The sequence below is a fragment of the Thermobia domestica genome, chromosome 4 (genome assembly GCF_964235325.1).
Source record: "Thermobia domestica chromosome 4, izTheDome1.hap1.1, whole genome shotgun sequence".
Taxonomy (NCBI): Eukaryota; Metazoa; Arthropoda; class Insecta; order Zygentoma; family Lepismatidae; genus Thermobia; species Thermobia domestica.
In genome coordinates, this window is record NC_137457.1 from 279,413,534 (window position 1) to 279,435,734 (window position 22,201).

Consider the following 22,201-nt stretch of genomic DNA (forward strand, 5'->3'; position numbering starts at 1 on the left):
GAAATTTTTTCGATTATTTTTTTTTCAATATGTCTCACCGTTTGCAAGAGTTGAGCCTACTTCCGGATTAGGATTTTAAATTTCTGGTCTTTCGGCATCTATGGCCATTTAGCCCGTCACGTATGAGGGTTGACGTCCCTCGGTGAGCACACTATCCTTGGAAAGGAAAAGAAGGAAGCGACCTGGGACCTATAAGTTAGGTACTACCTCGGCATTTGCCTGGTGTGAATGAGGGAAAACCCAGAAAAATCTCATTCAGGATGGCTGCCCTGAAAAAGCGTTTTACACTGTTTCGACCGAGTGTCCCCACTGGGAATCGAACCCGGGATCGCTCGCACCGAAGGCGAGAGCGTTAGCGACTTCGCTACGCGGGGCCACGAGCCTACTTCTGGTTGGAGTTTCTAATTCATGTATGATGAGTGTTTTCTTTCTTCTTGTAAGCAGTATGCAACAAGCAAATACATTACACACACAATTAATTATAATGTCAGTGATATACGGTGTTCATTGGGCAAAACACTCCAAACAATAAAGATTCATCTTAGACTGGAGAAATGGTTATTCTTCGTTTTTCATTATCAGTTGCTCACGTAATAAACGCCTGAGGGATATACAACCCCAGTGCACAACTATGTTGTGTTGGAATGTATAACTCACAGGATATGATGCTTTACCTTTTTCTAAATTTCAGCACTTTCAGTGTGCCCCTAAAAAATGTAATAAGGAAATAACGGTCATGTTTTTTTAAAAAAATATTCAATTAGAACTGGACAATCTACACAAAATTTGGAATTGACCAGTGAAAACGGCACGTTTCTAGCACTTGTGGTTTAGCGAGCTCATTGTCGAAAGTGTTGGAGGCAAACATATAAGCTTTTCTTCGGAGACAAACATATAAACCTAGCATTTTAATATATAGATTATGTCTCTCTTATATTTTCATGGGTGCAACATGCGCCTTAAAACTCGGCCGTGGGTACTCCTGTAGGCGCAATGAGCGGTTATTATTAATAACGTATTCTGCCTATTAGCAGGTTCTGGGACTAATGAGTTTTTCCTTTTTTCTTCTTCTTCTTAACTTTCAGTTTGGGCCTGGAAATGTTTCTTCTACGTTCCTCAATTTTCAGCTTCCTCTTTCAACTCCCAATATTTTCTTCTAATTTTCAAGTCATCGATCAGTTGTGTTCTTCTTCTCCCTACTCCTCGGTTTACTTCCTTCTTTACTTCTATAGTGGTATGAAGAAGACAATTTCTTCGCAAGATGTGTCCAATCCAATTGGCCTTTCTACGAAGGATGGTGGCAAGAAGCGTCCTCTTCCTTCCTATTCGTTTTAAAACGTCTTCGTTTGTTACTCTTTCTGTCCATTTTATCTTCCCCATCTTCTTCCACACCACATTTAGAAGCTCTCTAAATATTTCTTCTCTATAACTTCCGTAATGTCCAAGTCTCTGAATCATAAAGTCCAATGCTCCATATACAGTACTTGACCAATTTCTCCCTTAGTCCAATATTAAGGCTGCTAGTTAAGAGTGACCTTTTCTTGTTAAATGCATCTTTGGCTATGGCAATTCTCAACCTGATCTCTCTGGTGCAGTACGCGTCTTTTGTCAAAATACTTTCCAGATATTTGAAATGGTCGACCTCTTCAAGTATTCTTTGTTCTACTCTGACTCGTAAGGGCGAATTTCCACGTGATATTCTCATTATTTTCGATTTTTCGATATTGATTTCCATTTCACATTGTTTCCCAATGTCAACTACTTTGTCAGTCATCTTCTGTAATCCTTCTTCGGTTCTAGCTATAATAACCGTATCATTGCGCACCTGATCCTGTTAATGATCTGCCCTCCAATCTTGAAATCTCCAATTCCCGTTAATGCTTCCTTCATTAACCGCATTTATAGTTGAATAATTGGAGCGACATACTACATCCTTGTCTGACTCCTCTTCCAATCTCCACACTATTGGTTTCTCCTTCATTCAAGCACATCTTGACTCGTTGCCCCATGTACATGTTGCGAATGAGCCGTCGGTATCTCCAGTTGGCCGGGGAGCAGTGCCCCCCCAAAAAAACATGTCTGGAAGAAACACTGATTCTGTTTATTGTTCATTCTACAGTGATAATCTTGTCTATTGTTCATTCCACAAAAATAATCCTGTCTATTGTTCATTTTGCAGTCATAATCCTATCCATCATTCATTCTACACTTATAGCCTGTCTATTATCCATTCTACAGTATCAGTAGTTATTACGGAGATGCAGGCAATTAGTAGAATTGGTTATAGGGTAGCGTCAACTTCCCATACAGTTTCAGGACATCAATAGGAGAAAAACATTTATCTCCAACTTTGGTGGGAGATACCTAGCTGCGGAGGTGGGAGCAATTTATGGTAATTAGTAGAATTGGTCGTAGATAATTACTTTAAATTGGACACATTTCCGTAAATAAGTGTTTCCCACCAAAATCGCAATTAAACTTTTTGCTTGTATTGATGTACTGAGCACGTATGTGAAGTTCGCAGGTTGTTTTATTCAGTGTAGCTGTCCTCCGACCAATTCCACTGATTATCTTAAATTGGCACTATCTCCGTAATTAGACATTTCTGACCAAACATTTTTCTTATATCGAGGTCCTAAATACGTATGTGAATTAATTTATTGCAGGAATGGCCTTGTATGTGAACTATATGACATAACATGGCGCACTGACTTCCCAATATTCAAACGTACTATAATTAAAATTACATATAGACCTATAGCTGTTAATATTAAAACATGAAGTAACAAAAACAATATTTTAGAATGTCGCAATGAGAATAGGACGCACACACATACATACATACATACATACACAGAAAAGAGTGAAAACATTGACACGACTGAAAACCGAGACAAATTAGTAAACCAACGATAAATTAGGAAAAGGCTTTCAAACTGAGACTGTCCCAGTTAAAACGGGACGTATGATAACCTTATAATCAATGACTATTAGTTTGACTGAATTTTGATTTTTAATTTGGCATTTGTTAAATCGCATGCTTTGAGATAAGGAGAAAAAGAAAGTCAACTTTTGTACTCAAGCATTGACTTTGACCTAGACATCCTGTCTCTCTCTCTCTCTCTCTCTCTCTCTTTCTCTTAAATAACAAGATGATGAAATAATTTTCGGTAATGACAACAACACAATGATTTTTCCTCTGAAATAAAATGTTGAGGTCAACAAGAACTGCACATTCCTCTATAGAAATTACAAGATTATTAACTTTTTAAAAAGAACATCTTTCATAACAATCTTTGTACTTTCGTAATACTGAGTCTGCGATACTAACATTTCAGGGAGGAAAATATAGTGATAAGATATATGCGAGGTCCATCCAGGAAAAAAGGGACCGTTTTAGTGTGAACAAGTACCGATAACTGCTGTGTGGAAAAGGTCTGTTGTACAGCAACTACATACATCTTACCTCAGATTTTAATTAGTCCTAGGTTCGAGATTCCCGGTGCGAGACTACGTGATAATTACTTTTACAATCATTTACTTCAAGCACACGTACGCAGAATTCGGGAGAGGTCCAAAAGCTTTCGAGTGGGTCCAAATTTAATATGAGGATAAATTATATTAAAACTTGTAAAAACTCCTCCCTAAAGTTTTACTAAATTTGCAGAAAATTCGGGATTTCGGGAGGTCCGAACACCCAGAATCCATCCCCTATGTACGTCCCTGACTCACTTTCATTATCCACTTCTTTGGCCTAAAGGGCCCAATCGTGGGCGTCATACTAAAAAAACTTACATTTTAACATATTCACTATACATATTCAAACAATCATCATAGTGTATTTTTTTAATACTAGCTTTTCTATACCGTCATTATGCTCTATTGTTACCAATGTATGCAAAGTATCACCAGCTGTAGTGTCCAATGTAAGCTCACCAGCTGTGGGAAAGTGCTTTGCAGACAGTGCTTTCAGCTTCCGAAATGAGTGGGTATCAAAAACTTACATCACACTCCGCAACTCAAGATTGGCAAGATCCTTAATTTTGTCGAACATGTTCAGGGCTCACATAACTCGGTAGCATTACGTTCACTCTATATATGGGGGTAGTAGATCAATTTGAAGATCCTTACTTTTTCTGACTTTGAATGGCACTGTTTTCTCTACTTCGCTCGTATTTTGGACTCACAATGCATCGGTAACACACTATACAGTTCTTATGTTATACGATTATTTAAAAACTCATAAAGACGATGTCCAAAAAGAAAGAAATAAAAACATAAACTTTATTAGAATTCACGTTTCCACAGCTAATTTGCTAAACATAGGACATTGAAGGTTCGATCGTTCTCCATTTGGGGGCAAGAGGTAACAGAAAACAAAGTGGAATTGCGGAGGGACGGTCGCGCTGGTAATTACATAGCTCGGTATTATTTACTGTGATTAAAATAAACAAGAAGAAAGGAGTGAAACGCAACGGTATTTTAGGGGCCCTGGCCTTTCCTAGATCCTCTTCTTATTACGCCTACAAGAACAAAGACGCTCATGCCTTATGAGTAATGAGATTTAAAATTAAAAAAAAAAAAAAAAAAAATCAGTGTGCCCTGAAATTATTTGAAGCATCGCCAACTTCACAATTCTCTTGTTACAAATCTGCATTTGAGAGGACCTTAACTAAATGCAAAACGTACTTTTTCTCTCTTTTTTTCATTATTATCGTAATTTATGATCGCATGCTTTTTATTATTTTTTTTTAAAATTATTTTTGCACCCTAGTTCACTTAGAATCAAAAGATATCGTGTTTAGTATTTAGTTTGAATTTGATCGATATCAAATCAAAGGATTCACAAAAGTGCAAAGCAAGTATTTACAACTATTGGCCTATATTACAAGGTGTTTTTTAAATCATAATTGTTATAGGACAAGTCATCTGTGATAGAGATGTAGACGTGATGTTTCATATCCACGCGAATCGCTATAGGGTCCATCTTGCTTAAAATTCAGATATTAAAAATGTTTCTATCATAGTTAGTTACACTTTGCTGTTTTTTTTTTTCTGAACAGATGCTAAATTCATAATGCATGTATTACGTATGTGGGCATCATAAAATATAGCATTGCTAGGTCTAAAATTTGTCAGAGTGTTGGCTATTTTCTAAAACATTTTCCTAAGTGAATTGACTAAACTGACTGAAATTACTGTGCTGTGATAAGTTGAAATCAAGGTTACATTTTACGAATACTGTGTACATTTCAAAATTGATCCTTTCATTAAAATACAAAGAAAGATAAGTAAAATTAATATTTTCCTGAGGAAACCATTTTATTGAGAAAACGTGTGGTAAAATCAGAGTGGATTTTCTTGTAGATCAATTCCATTGAAAAAGTCAAAAGTGATTAGGAATTCCGTCCATATTTAAGCTCTTGACTACAACATTTTCTCTCTCTCTCTCTCTCAGAGTCATGAATGTTTCATAAGTCTCTTCAAAGCGAGAGATCTTCAATAACGTATTGTAGGGGGCGGGAATGGCACGAATAGTAAGTACAGGCGTACATTTCCTATATTTGAAAAAAGAAAGAGAGGCGTGAAAAGAAAATAATGAATTACGTACGTATTGAACGTTCTTTTATTTGTTTTCTCTCTTTTTATCATCTGTTTCCAGTTCTAATTTATTAAAGGCTAGCTGTAGTGACCGCTTTTCGCCTAGTAGGCCGGTCAATTTAAGTATCGATCCTAGACAAAATTAATAATGAATGATATTTTATCACAAGATTGTTTTAATTACCCCTTTCCATGCCTCATAGAAAAAGGCACCTTTATTCGGCTTTTGGTTAATTTTAGAAAGAAAATAAACTGGGCCAATTTGAAATACAGTAAAGTCCTTATTATCCGCGGAATTGGGTGGCAAGGGCACCGGGGATAGTGAAAATCGCGAATAACCCGAAAAGAAAGACTAAAAATAAGGTGCATACGCGAAAAAAAAAGTATTTCACCATAAAAACTATGTTTTATTGTACAAAAAACATAATATAAGTTTTAAAATATGTATAGTACAGTACAGCAGAAACCTTTGCTATACATCGAAATCACTAAAATAAAGAACAGTAAACAAAAAAAAAACTATTGTACTGTAACAAAAATAATAAAAAAAAAACAGGAAACAATAACTGAGCGAGACTACAGCAGTTTTTTTCGGCACTCGCGGATAATCGTGGCTTTACTTTAACTGAAAATTTCCTATAAAAAGGAGTAGGGTCTACTCAGATTTTTCCAAATGATCATATGATCGTGAGTTTCTTTAAAGTTAGAAGAGAACAGTGGCGGATCCAAGGAGGGCGATTGCCCCCCAAAAGAGGAAACTTTCTTATTTTATATATAAATAGAACAGAGTTTGGAGCTCTTAGAAGTAGCTCTAAGTGGCAGTATTACACCCCCCCCCCTCAGAAGTCCGTCCTGGATCCGACCCTGGAAGAGAGAGAATAAAAAGAAATGGCTGAATGCATAATGTAGGTTTAGCAGTAGACGTAGTTTATTTTATTTATTTATTTATTTATGTATAATAGTCCTCTACAGAGCCAAACTCCATTTACAGAGGAACATATGTGTACACACATAATTTTATATGAAATACATATATATCTATATATTGAAAGAAATAAAAAATACATGTAAACAAGGAAAAAATACAAGTTAAATAATAAAAACAAATTAAAATATTAATAGTATAAATTTAAAAGAAAATAAAAATATGAAAAAATGTACAATATGAAAAAATGAAAAATACGAAAAATTAAAAATTAAAAAAAAATTAAAAAGTCTCCAGCATGGGTTCAACATTCATAGAGATAACAATTCTTAATTATTTAATTATTCCGTACATAATGTCTTTTCACAATAATATTTTTGAGTGTACGTAAATATACAGAGATAGGATAACAGAAGCCAAGATCCAAATCTGATGAAACCAGCTGATTGAAATTCTTACAAGCTCTAATTATGAATGACTCCTGGTGAATTGTAATATGTGATCTTGTTATGTTAAATACTAAATTCTTACGCAATGGTCGTTTTGGTATATTGAAATTAATATATTGAAGCAAATTACAATTATCTGTCACTGAGTTTACTGTCTTGTACAAATATGTTTGTTGAATAAGGAAACGTCTACCTTAAAGAGAGGGCATATCAAATTTAAGTAAAAGAGAAGAGATCTTATTTTTAGGGGGGAGAAGAATATTTCCCCATTCGTTAAGAAACAAGAAAAGTCCAAAAGCTAGGTTGCCATGGTGCTCGAATCTTGTACGGTAGCTGTCATTAAAAAAAATATATTGCAACCCTACAATATTTCTCCATGTAAACATAGTCTTGAAAGAGACATGCAACATTTTTTCATCTTGCAAGTAGTGAAACTATGTGCAACTTTCTGGGTCGTCTTGTTTGCTACCTGCTATCGTCCTCCTCCGAAAGAAAAAACAAGTTTCGACGCTTCCGAAACGACAGATTCTCTTGGACGGGAAGTGGGACTGCACCAAAATACACGTTTTTAATGAGGAGGTTCACTATTTGTCCTGTAGTTGCCATGTACAGTGCTGCATGGGTGGTGATATCTTTCTTGCTTTCAAAAAGTTGTAACGTATAAAGAGTAAATAGAAAGATCGGGTTGCAAGATTTTTTTTAAATGACAGCTACAAGATTCTTGCAGCATGGCAACTTAAGTTAAAATTCATACTTGATAATAAAAACTTAATTTGGAACTGCTATTGGATATAAATCCTAAAAGTATTTGAGCATTCCGGCAAAAGTTAAAAAAAAAAAAAAGTAATTTTGAATTTAGTTTTCAAGAAACTATTTCTTTTTCTTGGGTTAATCAGAAGATCGATTCAAATTATCAATAGTCGAAGAACCGATAGGGTGGGCGACGGTCGCCCAGTGGTAGAGTACTCATTCCTGGTGTTATAGATCCCTGGATCGATCCCAACCATGTGCGTTTGGGGTGAACATCGTATCCGTTGATTTCCTAGTTACCTCCCATATAATCATTCCACCAATTCTTTTATTGCCATTCACTTATTAAGGTCCTATCCAGTGGCGTATTTACGATTTTGTTTCGGGTGGATTTGCTAACTTTCGGGAGGGGACTTTGCCTGAAAATGTGAAAATTCTGCAAGATATTTCATATACTTTACTATAGTAAGTAAGATTTCGGGGGGGCTTAAGACCGGAAGCCCCCCAAATACGCCACTGGTCGTATCCGTGGGAGGACGTAAAATTTACAAATTTATTATTTATTTTTAAAGTATCAAAATCCTACTCTGTGTAAGGTATGAAAATAAATAAAAGCATCCAACAATTAACTCATTTTCTTGTTAATGCTTTCAGACTGTCGAAAGATGGCGTCTGTACCTTATGGAGCCCACGCAGCTCGCAAAATCCATAACAATATGAGCAAAGAGAGTTCGTGGGAGTATAAAATGAAGATGAGCTACAAGCAAGAAGATACGTCGGAGTCACCAAATAAAAACTATACACAATTTATGAAAACCACGAAACCAAGTTAGTATAAATTCTCCATTATTTACAAGTAGTAAGTTGTAATGTGTGTAGCTCTAAGGATTGCGTGTGTTACTATCTGGATGAGTGTCACTGTTACAATAAATCAAGTAACAAAAGATACGAATCTGCTTCAGAACAAAGTATATTTTCATATACAATAAATAAATAAATAAATAAATCTATTCCAGCAGAATAGAAACTATTAACGGCAGTGGCAACGTAGAACATACATTTGTAACGTCATAAAGATTAGTTTTTCTAGATAATTGTGAAACGAGAATTTATCCTCAAGCATGTAAGTTGGTTCAGCTCAATATGACCCATTGGTCAATATACAGAGTATGCTTCATATTTGCACAGTGTTTTATAGTTTAATAAAAAAAATAAATTTTAAAAGTTAAATACATTGCAGAGAAGAAGCTCCATATTAGCAGGAGACCTAAATGGGCATGTAAAGCGATTAAAATCAGGATATGAAAGAATACATGGAGGATATGGATGGGAAGACAGAAATGAGGAAGGTGGGAACATACTACAAGTGGCGGAGGTCTTGGTTCTGAATACATTCTATAAGAAGAAAGAACATGTTATTACATATAAGAGTGGCACTTCAAGATTTCAGATTGATTACATTTTATGGAAGAGAAAGAAAGTGTGGGACTCAAAGGACTGCAAAGTAGTACCAGGTGAGAGTCCAACGGAATAACACCGCCTTCTGGTATCTGGTATCTAGTATCTAAGTATATCAAGGAAAAAGTAGAAAGGACAAAACAAAAGGTTCCTGTACGAACAGAGTGATGTAAACTCGATGGTACAAACGCTGAAATGATTTGCAAGGAATTGATTACATCGCAAGTACCACAAATGAAGGAAGAACAGATGGAAGGGGAAAAGGACTGGACCAAAGTATCATTAACAATCAGAAAGCAACAGGAAAAAAATTGGGCAAAACAGAAGGAAGAGGCCTCATTCATAAAGAAATGTAGTAGTGCAATGAATAAGTACAAACAGCTGTGAAGGAGAAAAAGAAAAAATACTAAAAGTGGCAAAACTTGGGAAATCAAAAAGACTTGAAATGTATGTGGGTAAATTTTGACAGTTGTTACGAATATATGGTATTTTCATTGAGATATACAGTTTGCATCAGCTGTTTCATAACTGCAGGACGGTTTTGTTTGTAATTAGTATTACATTTATAAGAAGTAATTATAGATTTTGATGAAGAAGGGTTTTCATTTCTTAGTGAGCGGAGTAAAAGCAAAAATAGAGATGGACCAACAAAATATTTAAAGCTTTGATTTTATCATTTACATGTTGCAACATATTTAGCATCGATGAAGATATCGGTCTTCGCTTTATTTACACACAAAGCTCTTGCAAATGAAATTGCTGTAAAATATTGGCTGACTATAAAAGAAACAGGAGAAACAATGGTAGGAAAGTACGAAAGAGAACGGTTTGAATTGTAAAAAAAAGAAAAGAAAAAGAAAGAAAGAAAAAGAAAGAAAAAGAAAGAAAGAAAGAAAGAAAGAAAGAAAGAAAGAAAGAAAGAAAGAAAGAAAGAAAAAAGTTTCGACCCAATTCAAAGAAAATCATTTTATAATTTCATTCACAAGTCCCATATAAAAATATAAGCTACAAGTACTGATAAAAAAGTAAAATATATATATATATATATATATATATATATCCAGATACAACAATTTTTTTATGTTGGCATCACAACTTGAATTTGATAGAAAATTCTCACTACATAAAATAATCGGTTTCCTTACTTATCTCTGCAGCCACACATAGTTCTACAGAAAATGTATAAAGTCATGATTATCAATAGATATTCAAAAAAGTACATTCATGGGGAAACAGCACTTTTCAGGAAATAATGAAATCTGAAAATTCAAAAATGTTTATTCTTGATTCACTCATGCATAAAATCCAGCGTAAGAAATATAATACTTTTTGCATTTTCACATATATCCAAAATATTTCGTGTCACCGTTTCGTCAAAAGAATTGACATCGTCTTTGATAGATGCGATGACGTTTCTGTTAAATTCGTCGAATTTCAATACAAAAGTCCCGTCGGACTGCACATACCCTCATAATAAACTGCAAATTGCTCAATTTCTTTGCCTATATGCTGTTACTTCCGTACAAATTAATGCTGAAACAGAGCTGTTATCTTCGATGGATACGAAGGTCTGAAGTGACAGAATTGATGTCAATTCATTTAAAGGTAGATTGTGAATGTTCAGTAATATTTTTCATGTCGTTCATGGAGGAATTGAAGAAATTATTATAAAGAGTGCGGGCACTGGTATTTTCGTGATTGGCATTCGCTTTTGGAACAGACTGATGTACATTGGCTGCCGAAATATTTAGTTTGAAAGATAAGAATGAAAAAGATTTTTAACTTGGCATTTAGCAGCTAATCACTTGGAGAATTGGATTACATGCTGTGACTGATTGCGACACGATAAAAGCCGATTTAGGAATTAAAAACAACGTCTACACGGTGTATCAGATGTATTTGTTGAGGATGTTTTTTACTTGTGGAAATCTCTGAAACTCAAATGAATTATAATAATATTAAAGAAGTCGACACTATTAGTTTGCCAAACTAAGAATTACAGCAAATAACTGTGTTACAAGCTAATTACACAAAACATTGGATTCAATTTAAATTAATCTAGAATTATTTGAACTTTTGATGGATTATATTTACATTGTTTAAGAGCTGCACACGAAACATATTATGGAAAAGTGCGTCACAACCGATGTATCAGCCCCTGAACTTTATACAATTTGACTATGAATTTCGAGATGGCAATCCGCATCCGACGCAAGTGAAGAAACTTCTTTTGCCATATTTTTAAATACTCCTTGTAAATATAATGCAGCATAATGCCCAGCAGTTGCAAAAGTTTATGTAAATTGTATATCTCTATGCAAATATATTCATAACAACTGTCCAAACTTAACTACATAAGTTCGAAAATTTATGTTTTATTTTTTTTTAATTATCACAATGTTAATTGGTTATTTTCTCTTTTTGTTTCTGAATAAATATGCGTTTTATAATGTTCATGCTATTTTTAACTTGATATCTTACAGAAACAACTTTTTTATATAGTAATAAATGTTTCCTTGACCTTTTCAGCATTTGAATCAATCGCTTTTATAATGGGGCTTTTAAAAAAAAAAAAACATGACCAGTGATTTCCTCCGGCAACTTTCGGAATTACATTCTTTAGGTTTGTCTTAACTTAAATCATCAATCAGAATGTATCTTACAGGTTTCTGAAACGGAATATAGCCATCATCGGCACTACTAGTTGAACGAACATGAGTTGAAGTATTAAAATGCTTTTCATGTACGGTTTACTTGGTGGCACTTGTCCCATTGTTCAGCCGCACGCCTCCATTAACTGGTCGAAAACGCTGCACGTCTCCATTAGCTGATCAGAAATACCGTACCCTCTATCAACTGGCCAGTAACAACGTACGCCTCCATTAATTGGTCAGAAACACTACGTCTCTATTGCTTGATGTGATAAATTGCTATTGGTGCTCGCGCACTCATTTTTAGCCAGGACTTCACACATCTTGCGTCTAGTTTTAAAATTGATTCTTTTATTTCTCCAATTTTTCCAAATTCATTATTTGTTCATATTATCTTTGTTTGTATTGTTTCAGTTCTTGAGAATCCTCCAGCCAAATACAACAGCAAAATGATGAACAGCATATGGGGTCTCTACAACAGATATTCAGTACATAACTTCAAGAGAGTCACCGACGCAAAAGACTTCACGGTCTCTGGAGTACAACAGCTGTAAGTTACTAGGCAAATCCTCCTTGCACGTCAAAAATTCTCAAACCTTGCGTTGTGACACCTCAGCTTACCGAGATGTATTCTGAGAACTATCGATTTCATCTATTATTAATTTTACAGAAATAGGTTTCGTATTAGCTTATTCTATTGGCTTTTTAGATATTAAAATCCAAAGGAGTATGTAAATTTCGGCATGAAAGCTCAATCAGAAAATATTCACTAGTAATCACAATTAGTACATAATGTTCGCAAACTTGCACAGTATCATTTGCAACACTTTTGGATATGAAATTGTCAAGATTAGTCTGTAAGGTATCTGAAATAGATTTTGAGTATAACGTACATTTGCCTACACATGTCTCTGTAATTTTTTTCTATTTTCAATGGATGAGCCATGTACTATAATTTCGTCACTCCTGTAACAACGAAGGTGGGAAGATCCTGTTTTGCATTTTCTATTCGGATAATGTTGGTGCTAGGTATGGAGAGCATACACCGGCACTTTTCACATTTATATTCATGCAATAAAATGCGTTAACCATATATTACCTATTTTTGATTTATTTAATTTTAAGTTTTTAGAGATGACGTGGCACATAAACATTCAGCCGATCGTTCCGTTAAGAACGGTTATGGTATATAAACACAATATCTGGACGGAGAGGACGGGTGTGGTTTATAATCTTTATTTACGTTAATGTCTCTAATAAGTCATTCAATATTATATTATATTATATTATAAGCTTGAATGACTTTTAGGCCGTTATTTTTCCGTCTACGAAGAAAGACTGAATCTAACCCTGATGGGATTCTTTAGAGACGGGTGTGGCATATTAACATATATTTGATCATTCCATTGATGAGTATATAGACACAACGTCTGAACGGAGAGAATGGGTTTGGCTTATAAGCCTTATTTGCGTCTAATTTCTCAAACAAATCATTCAATTCTCAATCATGGGATTGGATGGATTTTGAGATGTATATGTTTTTGCGCCTTTGAAGAAAGACTGATAACCACCCGTAAAGAATTAGGGCTTCTTATTTCGGAAATTTAGAAAAAAATTACAACTCGTTCTTTCATTATAATATGGTTACAGAATTACGCAAAACATAAACATAACATAACATTTATACGTTTTATATGGCTGTACATTTCTTTGGAATCTACCGGAAACGAATGATGCCGGAAATATGTAATTTACGATCCCTCCATTAGACGTTTTTCAAGCATTATTTGTTTTAGGCAAGTTTCAAAGAAATGCTCCACCTAAGGAATTTATTATGTTTTGCTTTGGCACAACCCGAAAATAGTCAGATTTGAAACCCAGTCTGACCTAGAGACGATGAAACATCGTCACACACATAGAAAATATGTATAAGGCTGCTAATACAATGCTAACAAACACAAATTTTCTCTCTCTCTCTCTCTTCCTCCTATATGCAAAATGTTATTTCTCTTTTCATGTATGTGTCAAACCATTGCACTGAAAGATAACTACAAGTTCTATTGAAGTATAAACTAATGAGAGTGAAGTATATATATGTAAATATTTTTGTATATTTTGTACCATTGCATTATTTTCAACATGGGAAGTCGAATAAACGTGAAATTATATTTGAAATAGTGAAAACAAGTTACCTTGATTGAGAAATGTCACACTGACAACAAACTCGTGAATTTTCGAACTCGAGTAAAGTGAGCATTATTGATCCACTACAAAATTCTGCAGTAATTCTGTAGGAGTTGATAGTTCGGCTGCCTCCTGTTCATCGAGTCTGTGGGGGTCCAAGAATCCAAACCCAAACCTGGGTAACCCGGACAAACGTCGCGACCTAGGTAACTCGTGACTCGTATTATGAATGCTATAAACAAAATAATGAACGAAAGAATTTTGATGATGGTTTAAATTTCCGAAAGAATGAACTTTAAAGAATAAATATATCAAGATAAGGAAAATAACAAATCGTATGGCATGAAAACAGATGTGGAACATACACATGCCGTAGCTATATCTTGCGGAAGCGAAGACGTAACTTAATTCCAGAAGTAACGAAGTTATTGGCTTATCAAGTCCATGAACAACACTATAATTTTAACAAAAAGAGGAAGTTATAAAAGTACGTGAATCGTAACATGGATAAGAAATCCAGATGCAAAATCGTCGGTAGAGCCTATGTGTTCGTACGCAACTAACATTGTGTTTCATGTAAGACCATACTCTATTACTACTCTAGTGATTAGACTGTATTTTCTCAGCTCAAATATATTGTCAAATTCAATTTCAGGCTTTTCACATGTGAATATATATATATATATATATATATATATATATATATATATATATATATATATATATATATATATATATATATATATATATATATATATATATACTTGTATTTAAAGAAGAAAGGATTGATCAGAAAACGATAAGATCTACTGAAACCTATGAATAGGCGAGGTCAACATGATGCTATCTAAATGCTGTTGTTATTTTATTTTCCATTTATAAACTCAAATTTGAAAGTGGAAAATAAAATTTATTATTTTTATGTCGAAAGTTAGTATTTACATCTATACCGAGTTAGCCAGATGAAATTGTGTACCCATTTTGGTATTAGAATATGACTAGCATTTGGCTAGCTGGGGGCTCCGCCCTCATACCCACGCGTTTGCTCAGCCTATGGCCTCGCATCTTTTATGTATCAGCGTTTCCATCAACAGTGAATTTCGTGCATTTATTCTTAACATTTCCTGAATTTGGCCAGCTGAGGGCTTTATCCCCAGACCTCGGCGTTGGCCTACGGCCTCGCACCTCTTAAATCTACAATTCTACTGAATTTCAAGTTTCTTTTCCTATTTCAACTATCAAAAAGATAAAATTTTGTATCCCAAGAAAGCGCCCATTTAAATAACATGGGAATTTCTTCATTCCCTTTAAATTCTTTAAAAACTAAAAATAATCACTTTTGGCGATTTTCCTCTGGGTTAGTTCTGGAAGGGTACACTCTTGCCAAATTTCTTGCCAAATTTCATCATTCTAATCTTGCCGGAAGTACCTAAACAGTTTGAGATGTAGAAGTCCCATATAAATAACATGGTAAGGATTTTTTCAGTTCGCTATAAAACCACTCTAAAGTTGGAAATTTTTATTTTTGGTGATCTACATAGGTAACGCTAACGAAAACGTACAAGCATACCGAATTTCAAGTTTTAATTTCAATTTCAAGTACCTAAAACCGTAGATCACCTAAGATTATGGGTAAAAGAAAATGTCCATATAATAACATGGGGAATTTCTTCATCCCCTTTTATACCCCTAAAAATTAAAAATATTCACTTTTGGCAATTTTCCTATCGATTAGTCTTGAAAAGCTACAATCATGTCAAATGTAACCATTGTAACCTCACAAGAAGTGTTCAATAATTTTGGGGTGTAAAAGGTGTCCTATATAAATTATATCGGGAAGATTTTTCAGTTTCTCATAAAACCACTCTAAAGTAGGAAATTGTTATGTTTAGTGATTTACTTAGGTAACGGTAACGAAAACGTACAAGCATACTGAATTTCAAGTTTTTATTCCAATTCTAATTATCTAAAACATGGCCTTATATGTCTAAAACAACGTCCATTTAAATAACATGAGAAATTTCCTCATCCACCCTTTTGACCTTCTAAAAATTAAAAATATTCGGTTTTGGTAATTTTCCTGCGAGTTAGTTCCGGAAAGCTACAATCATGGCAAATTTCAACTTTCCACGTCAATCGGAAGTACCCATATACATAGTTAGGATAGAATAACCCTAAGAGATGAGATGAGATAATACGAGGAACGTGTGAAAGGGAGAAAGGAAACAATGAAGAAATTATTCATACAAAAATTTAAACATTTGTACTAGTGCTTTTCAATGATATGTATAGGTAAAATATACGTGCTAAAATTCAACGAAGCTTAAAAAAAAAAAAAAAAAAAAAAAAGTATGGAGTGATGCTTAGCAAGGCATCGTGGATTTATAAAGACCTTAAAAAAGCCGCAATGTATTTTACTAGTAATCCGCTGTTGGAGACATCTATCGGCCGTTGAGTCACATCAGTCTTCTATGATTGCGCTCACAGATGGCAGCAACAGATGGATTTTAAGCTTATCTTTGCATTACATATATAATATGTTTAGTAATTATGAAGAGGTTGAATTTGTTGGTGATTGTTGTTTACAACATAAATGTGAAAGATTTATCTATCCTGACAGAAATTATTATGAAGTAAATTTAAATAAAAGAAGAAGATAAAAGAACAGACATTCACAATTATAACGAGCAGCCTCAATACTAGGAAAGTCAAAATTCATCTTTGACATTTTAAAAATGTCACGCACTTTTATAGCAGACACAAACAGAGATAAGAATTAATGATAACAATAGGCATGTGTATGTTTTCATTTAAAGTGCACTCGAAAGAGTAATTTCAAGCTTTGATATAGACAAAACAGAATTAGCAGAAGAGAGAGATGGAAAAATTACAAACCGTGATCTAGCTATATAAACGAAGAGTGATTGACAAGTTTTTCAGCCTCGCCCAGCAAAATCAATGGAGATGGAGATTTAATTTTTCTTTTACAACACGATCTCCTGACGGAGTGATCTTTCTTTTTCCTCTTCCTTCCTTCCTCGTGACAAGGACATATAGCCTCGCTGCTGACGCCTCCATTCAATTATAATAATTGAATCATTGATTCATTCTTTCCTTTCCTTTCTTTCTTTTTTCACTTATTTTTACATTAATCCAGAAATTTCGGTAAATCTATGTAAGCTGGGTTAAAAGAGTTTGTAAACTTAGTAGCATCTACAACCATGAAATTGCATTCCTCATTAGCATGACACAATTTTTGTTCTTTCAAATTATTTTTTCAGTACAAAGAAAATAAAACTGTCTACGGTGCTATATTAAATGTATATGGGGGTAAGGCAGTACTTCATAGTTGTTTTCTGTTGAAACTAACATTTCAGGATTGTGGTACAGTACAATAGCTTCTCGTGTCAAAGTGTAGAAATCGGTCGTCCTTGTTCATGGAAGCGAAGTGTTCATGGACCTGATGCTACACTTCATTCTGGCACGATCAGAAATTATCATACAAAATTAACGGCAACCAGGTCTGTAGCAAATGGAGGAAGAAATGGACTACATTTCCCGGAACATTGATTGAGGAGAGGTGTACCACATGAATGGCTTGCCAGAAATCCTGACCTCATGCCATGTGATCGTTTATTCTGTTGAGTTGAATCAAGGACAAAGTCTACCGAATCAAACCATGTAATTTAGAAGAATTGGAGGATCGTATCAATCTTGTATTAAGAACTGTTCCCCCAAATTTCCTTCAGAACCCAATGTCGGTTTCTCTGTCATCTTCGTTAGTCACTCACTCACGCTAGATGTCACTGCAGTTGTATTCTTGGTTTTTCATGTAAAGAATAATATAAAACAATAATTTTGAGAATATTTTTTTAAAAAAATTACAGAACTATGTCATTTCAAATGAGATAATGAATTCCCACTCACTAGTCAGTGGCGATCTAGCCCAGGACCGGGGAGCGTAGGCTACTCCAGTTTTTTGAGTGACAAAAATAATTTGAGCTATTATATATTTATTTTTAAAGTTTGTAGCAAACTCTCGATATATCTATCATAGTCTGGGTTCTGACTGCTTCCTCTCCCAGTTTTTACGGTCTAGATCCTCCATTGTTACTACTTACCTGGTGCTTCTATATATACACATTTTCTTATATTACAACAAAGAAGATGTATTTCATCTAGTACAATGTAATAAATTTAATTTATACATTAATATATGGTTCTGCACAAATTCAATCAAACACTTTATCATTCAAAAGCTCACGAATACTGTAGAACTTAATAAGATTTTTTAAACTCTCTCTCTTAAAAATTGACATTTTATCGTTAGATTTCGGTTTATGTTAACTATTGGTTAAATAGTTGAATTTCCTTGAATATCAAAAAACTTCTGTTGTAAAGCTTATCTAACGTAATTTATAATGATATTTATGTATTGCCTAGAATAAACAATAGTAACCGTGAATAACAGGATTTTTCCGGATTTGGTTATCTCCGTTAGCTATGTACGATTTGGTAAGTAAATATTATTACTTACCAAATCCGGTGGTAAGAGTGGTTTACATGATCGTCTCTTAAAAATACCTTTGGTTCTGCGTAAACATCTTTTCGAATTTTAAATATTCAGTTCACTAGATGTACCCCAGACAACAATTCCATGTTGAACAAAATACTAAAATTGTGTAAAAATAAACTTTAATTAAAGATTCTTTACTACTTTTTCCTCTTAACACTAAAGCTAAGTATTATTAAACATGTGTCCTATTTGACATCTTTATGCTTATTCGTGATAATTTAGCTTCGTCAATCATACGACGATTTTCACTAAATATCACTGCAGAACAAGGATTCGTCTTGTGATTTCTGGAAAAATCTGTATACGTTGATTTACTTTTATTCACTTTAATTTGTTACAGATGTCCATATCTTGCTATTCCTTAAGTTTAGATATATCAAATTCAGTATTTGCACCTTTCAGTTAAAATAATTGAATATGTGGTTCATTTTTTTTTTTTTTAAAGGAAAGAAGAGAGCTGTGAAGGAAAAGGGGGTGGGGATTGCAATTATTATATTAAGATGTTCATATCTCGGAACCCCTTAAGTTTAGAAACATGTAATTTCGTATTTAGACTTTTCATTTAAATTAATTAAATACATATTTCGGCAGTATATACTGTATATATAGGGTATTAGTGAACTATGTCGACAAACTTTAACAAATGATTCCTCATATCAAAATAATAATAATAACAATAAGCATGTGAAACTGTGGAGAATCCTTGTGCATAAAGGAAATCACGCAAATACCATCCAAAAACACATATTTCAGCAATATATGTATGAGCAAAGTATTCCCTACAAGACATAATTTCCAGACATGCTCCCAACACAATTCTCAGATATACTCTAAGTTAAAAGTGGATTCAGAGCAAACAAAAGGTAACCCTTTTTACTAGTGAACACGTAATGCGTTGGCGAGAAGTCAGAACGTGTTAGTGACTGCCAGTCCCATGCTTCCTCGTGTTCGGAATAACGTTGTGCTGCAACGTATTTTTTCATGTTTATGCGTATAATAAAAACGTGAAATATGGCGTGAAACGATACATTTCAGCACACATTAATCTGAACATGAGAAGCCATGGAAACTAGTGGTCCCTAACACTTTCGAGATTCCGTTGAGAAATTCCGTATACCAGATCCTACTTTCGATCCATCTTTAAATCAGAGCATGTCTGAGAGTTCTGTTGGAAGCATGTTTGAGAATTATACCCTGTAGGGAATCCCTTGTGCGCACATTGCTGAAATATGTTATTTTGATTACGTATATGTGACTTCTTTCCCGCTTATATGCACCGCTACTCCGCAGTTTCTCGTGTTCTAAGGTAAAATGCACTTTTGAACTATATTTTTACTTTTACTTGTTTTGTTATGTTGTAATGTTTCCAACATTAACTTTTTTTTTATTTTTATTTTAAGATCCGCTGTTGTTACTCCATCTTACAACGGAGCAGCTGAAAAATTTCTTGCTGCTCCTACTTTCCTCAGTTCATGGGAAAGTCTATGGAAACATTAAAGGTAAGTTATGTACAGTATTTGTCTTTCATACACAGTAAAAAGATGATGATGTTAATACAACTCAACTTTTTAACACAAGCCAGTAGTCTTAGCATGATTACCATTTTAGCGTGTCATTTTAACACCGGTGTTGAAGTTAACATACGCCCCGTGTTACTGGTTTGTCACTGAGTTGATGTTAGCAGTGTGAAAATAACACCGCTGCAGCACTAAAGAACTTCGTGAATGAACGAAGGAACGTAGAAATTGGAACACCTCCACGGTAATCTTTCAATATATACCGTGTTGTGAGTAACATACCAGCTCGCATGATTAACGCAGATCATTGAATACTAATATTAGTAGCCGTACTATTCGTCAACAATTAGCCAAACCTTTTATTTGCTGAGAACGTTGGCTTAGTAAAGGTATCACAGCATTTTAAAAATCTTGTTTGTCTGACAAATACATCTATACGCTTTTTTTTTTTGTGTGTGTGTGTGTGGGCATTGCCTTTCAAAGATATCATAGATATCTAAGTAACTGATATAAGAGTTTATATTAGTTTTTATTTTGAACTATCGACAAAGCTATACGCAACATATTTGGCATTTATACTGAATAGCTAACAATGTAATCTATTGCAATTACTGTAATCTTTCACGAAAATAGTTTTATGAGCGTATGAATTTTCTGACCTAATTTACATTATCAGAAGTGCTGCCATCTGTTTTGTTGTTCTTATTCTACGTATATTTCAACTCATAAAGAATCTTTATAATGGGGCTAAGCCAAAAACATTTTGACACCGCGTTTATGGTCATTTGACAATCCTTTCTTTTCAATCACAAGTGAGTTTATCCAATCGTAACATTGAAGTTCACTATGTTTGTTTTCCTTGCCGACTTTGTTTCGTTCCTCGTAACCAGTCATAAACAATTTATGCCACTTTATTACAGATGGTGATCAGAAAAATGGAAACACCTGTAGTTGGCAACACGTCAGATATATGGGTTGGCAGTGGTGTCGTGGCGCCCGCAGCGACGGACCGCTGGTGGTGGTATGTTAGGTCGGTCTGATACTACGTCAGGCGCAGTGGAACAGCAGTGTCCAGTGGCTGCAGCAGACGGAGGTAGTGTAAAATGGGAGACCTCTCAGATTTTCAAAGAGGGCAAATTGTTGGTGCGCGGTTATGTGGAGTGAGTGTGACGGCAGTGGCTACTGTGTTAGGTGTGTTGCGTGGGACAGTGTCGAAGGTGATGACGGCCTACACAACACACGGGAAGACCACATCGGGGGAGCGGAACAGTGGGCAGAAGAAAATCATGAGTGACAGATCACGCCATGTATTAAATCGCTTGTCACGCAGAACCGTCGTGCCACTGCGGAGCAAGTGACGGAGGAACTCAATCAGCACCTCCCCCACCCTGTTTCGACAATCACAGTCCGCCACGAATTACATGACATGAACTTACGGGGTCGTGTTGCACGGGACAAACCGCTCATCAGGAACCATAACGCTTTCGCACGCTGCAAATGGTGCCGCGACTATGCAACTTGGACCGTTGAGGACTGGAAACGTGTGATATGGTCGGATGAGTCATCCTTCACCCTATTCCCAACCACGGGTCGTGTTTATGTGTGGAGAACGCCCAAAGAAGCTTATGATCTGCAGTGTCTCCGCCCAACTGTGAAAAATGGCGGCGGCTCGGTGATGCTGTGGACCGCCATATCATGGTTTTCATTGGGTCCTGTGGTCACACTTAGCGGACGAATCACTGCCAACGATTATGTCGCAATTTTGGGAGACCACTTGCATCCTATGGTCCGGATGTTGTTCCCGGACAATGACGCCATCTTCCAGGATGATAATGCACCCATTCACACAGCTGGCGTTGTTGCAGCGTGGTTTGAGGAACATCGATATGAAGTTCAACACCTCCCCTGGCCCGCTTAATCCCCAGATCTCAACATAATTGAACATCTGTGGTCCGTCTTGGAAACACGACTCCGGCGACGATTTCCACCTCCATCCTCTCTTACAGAACTGGCCAATGCCCTGCACGAGGAATGGTGTAAAATTCCACTTGCTACCATTCACGACCTCTATGCCTCCATCCCACGTCGCA

General features: G+C 35.2%; 1 protein-coding gene across 1 annotated transcript in view; it reads left to right on the plus strand.

Annotated features, from left to right (window-relative positions):
- LOC145684091 (uncharacterized) overlaps nt 1-22,201 on the plus strand; it is a 38,348-nt gene that overhangs the window by 12,330 nt on the left and 3,817 nt on the right. Inside the window, exons 2-4 of the mRNA XM_081755976.1 lie at nt 8,380-8,553; nt 12,249-12,384; nt 19,995-20,093. Of these exons, the coding sequence (XP_081612102.1) occupies nt 8,380-8,553; nt 12,249-12,384; nt 19,995-20,091 (407 nt within the window). The 3' untranslated portion in view covers nt 20,092-20,093. The remainder of the gene's footprint in view (nt 1-8,379; nt 8,554-12,248; nt 12,385-19,994; nt 20,094-22,201) is intronic.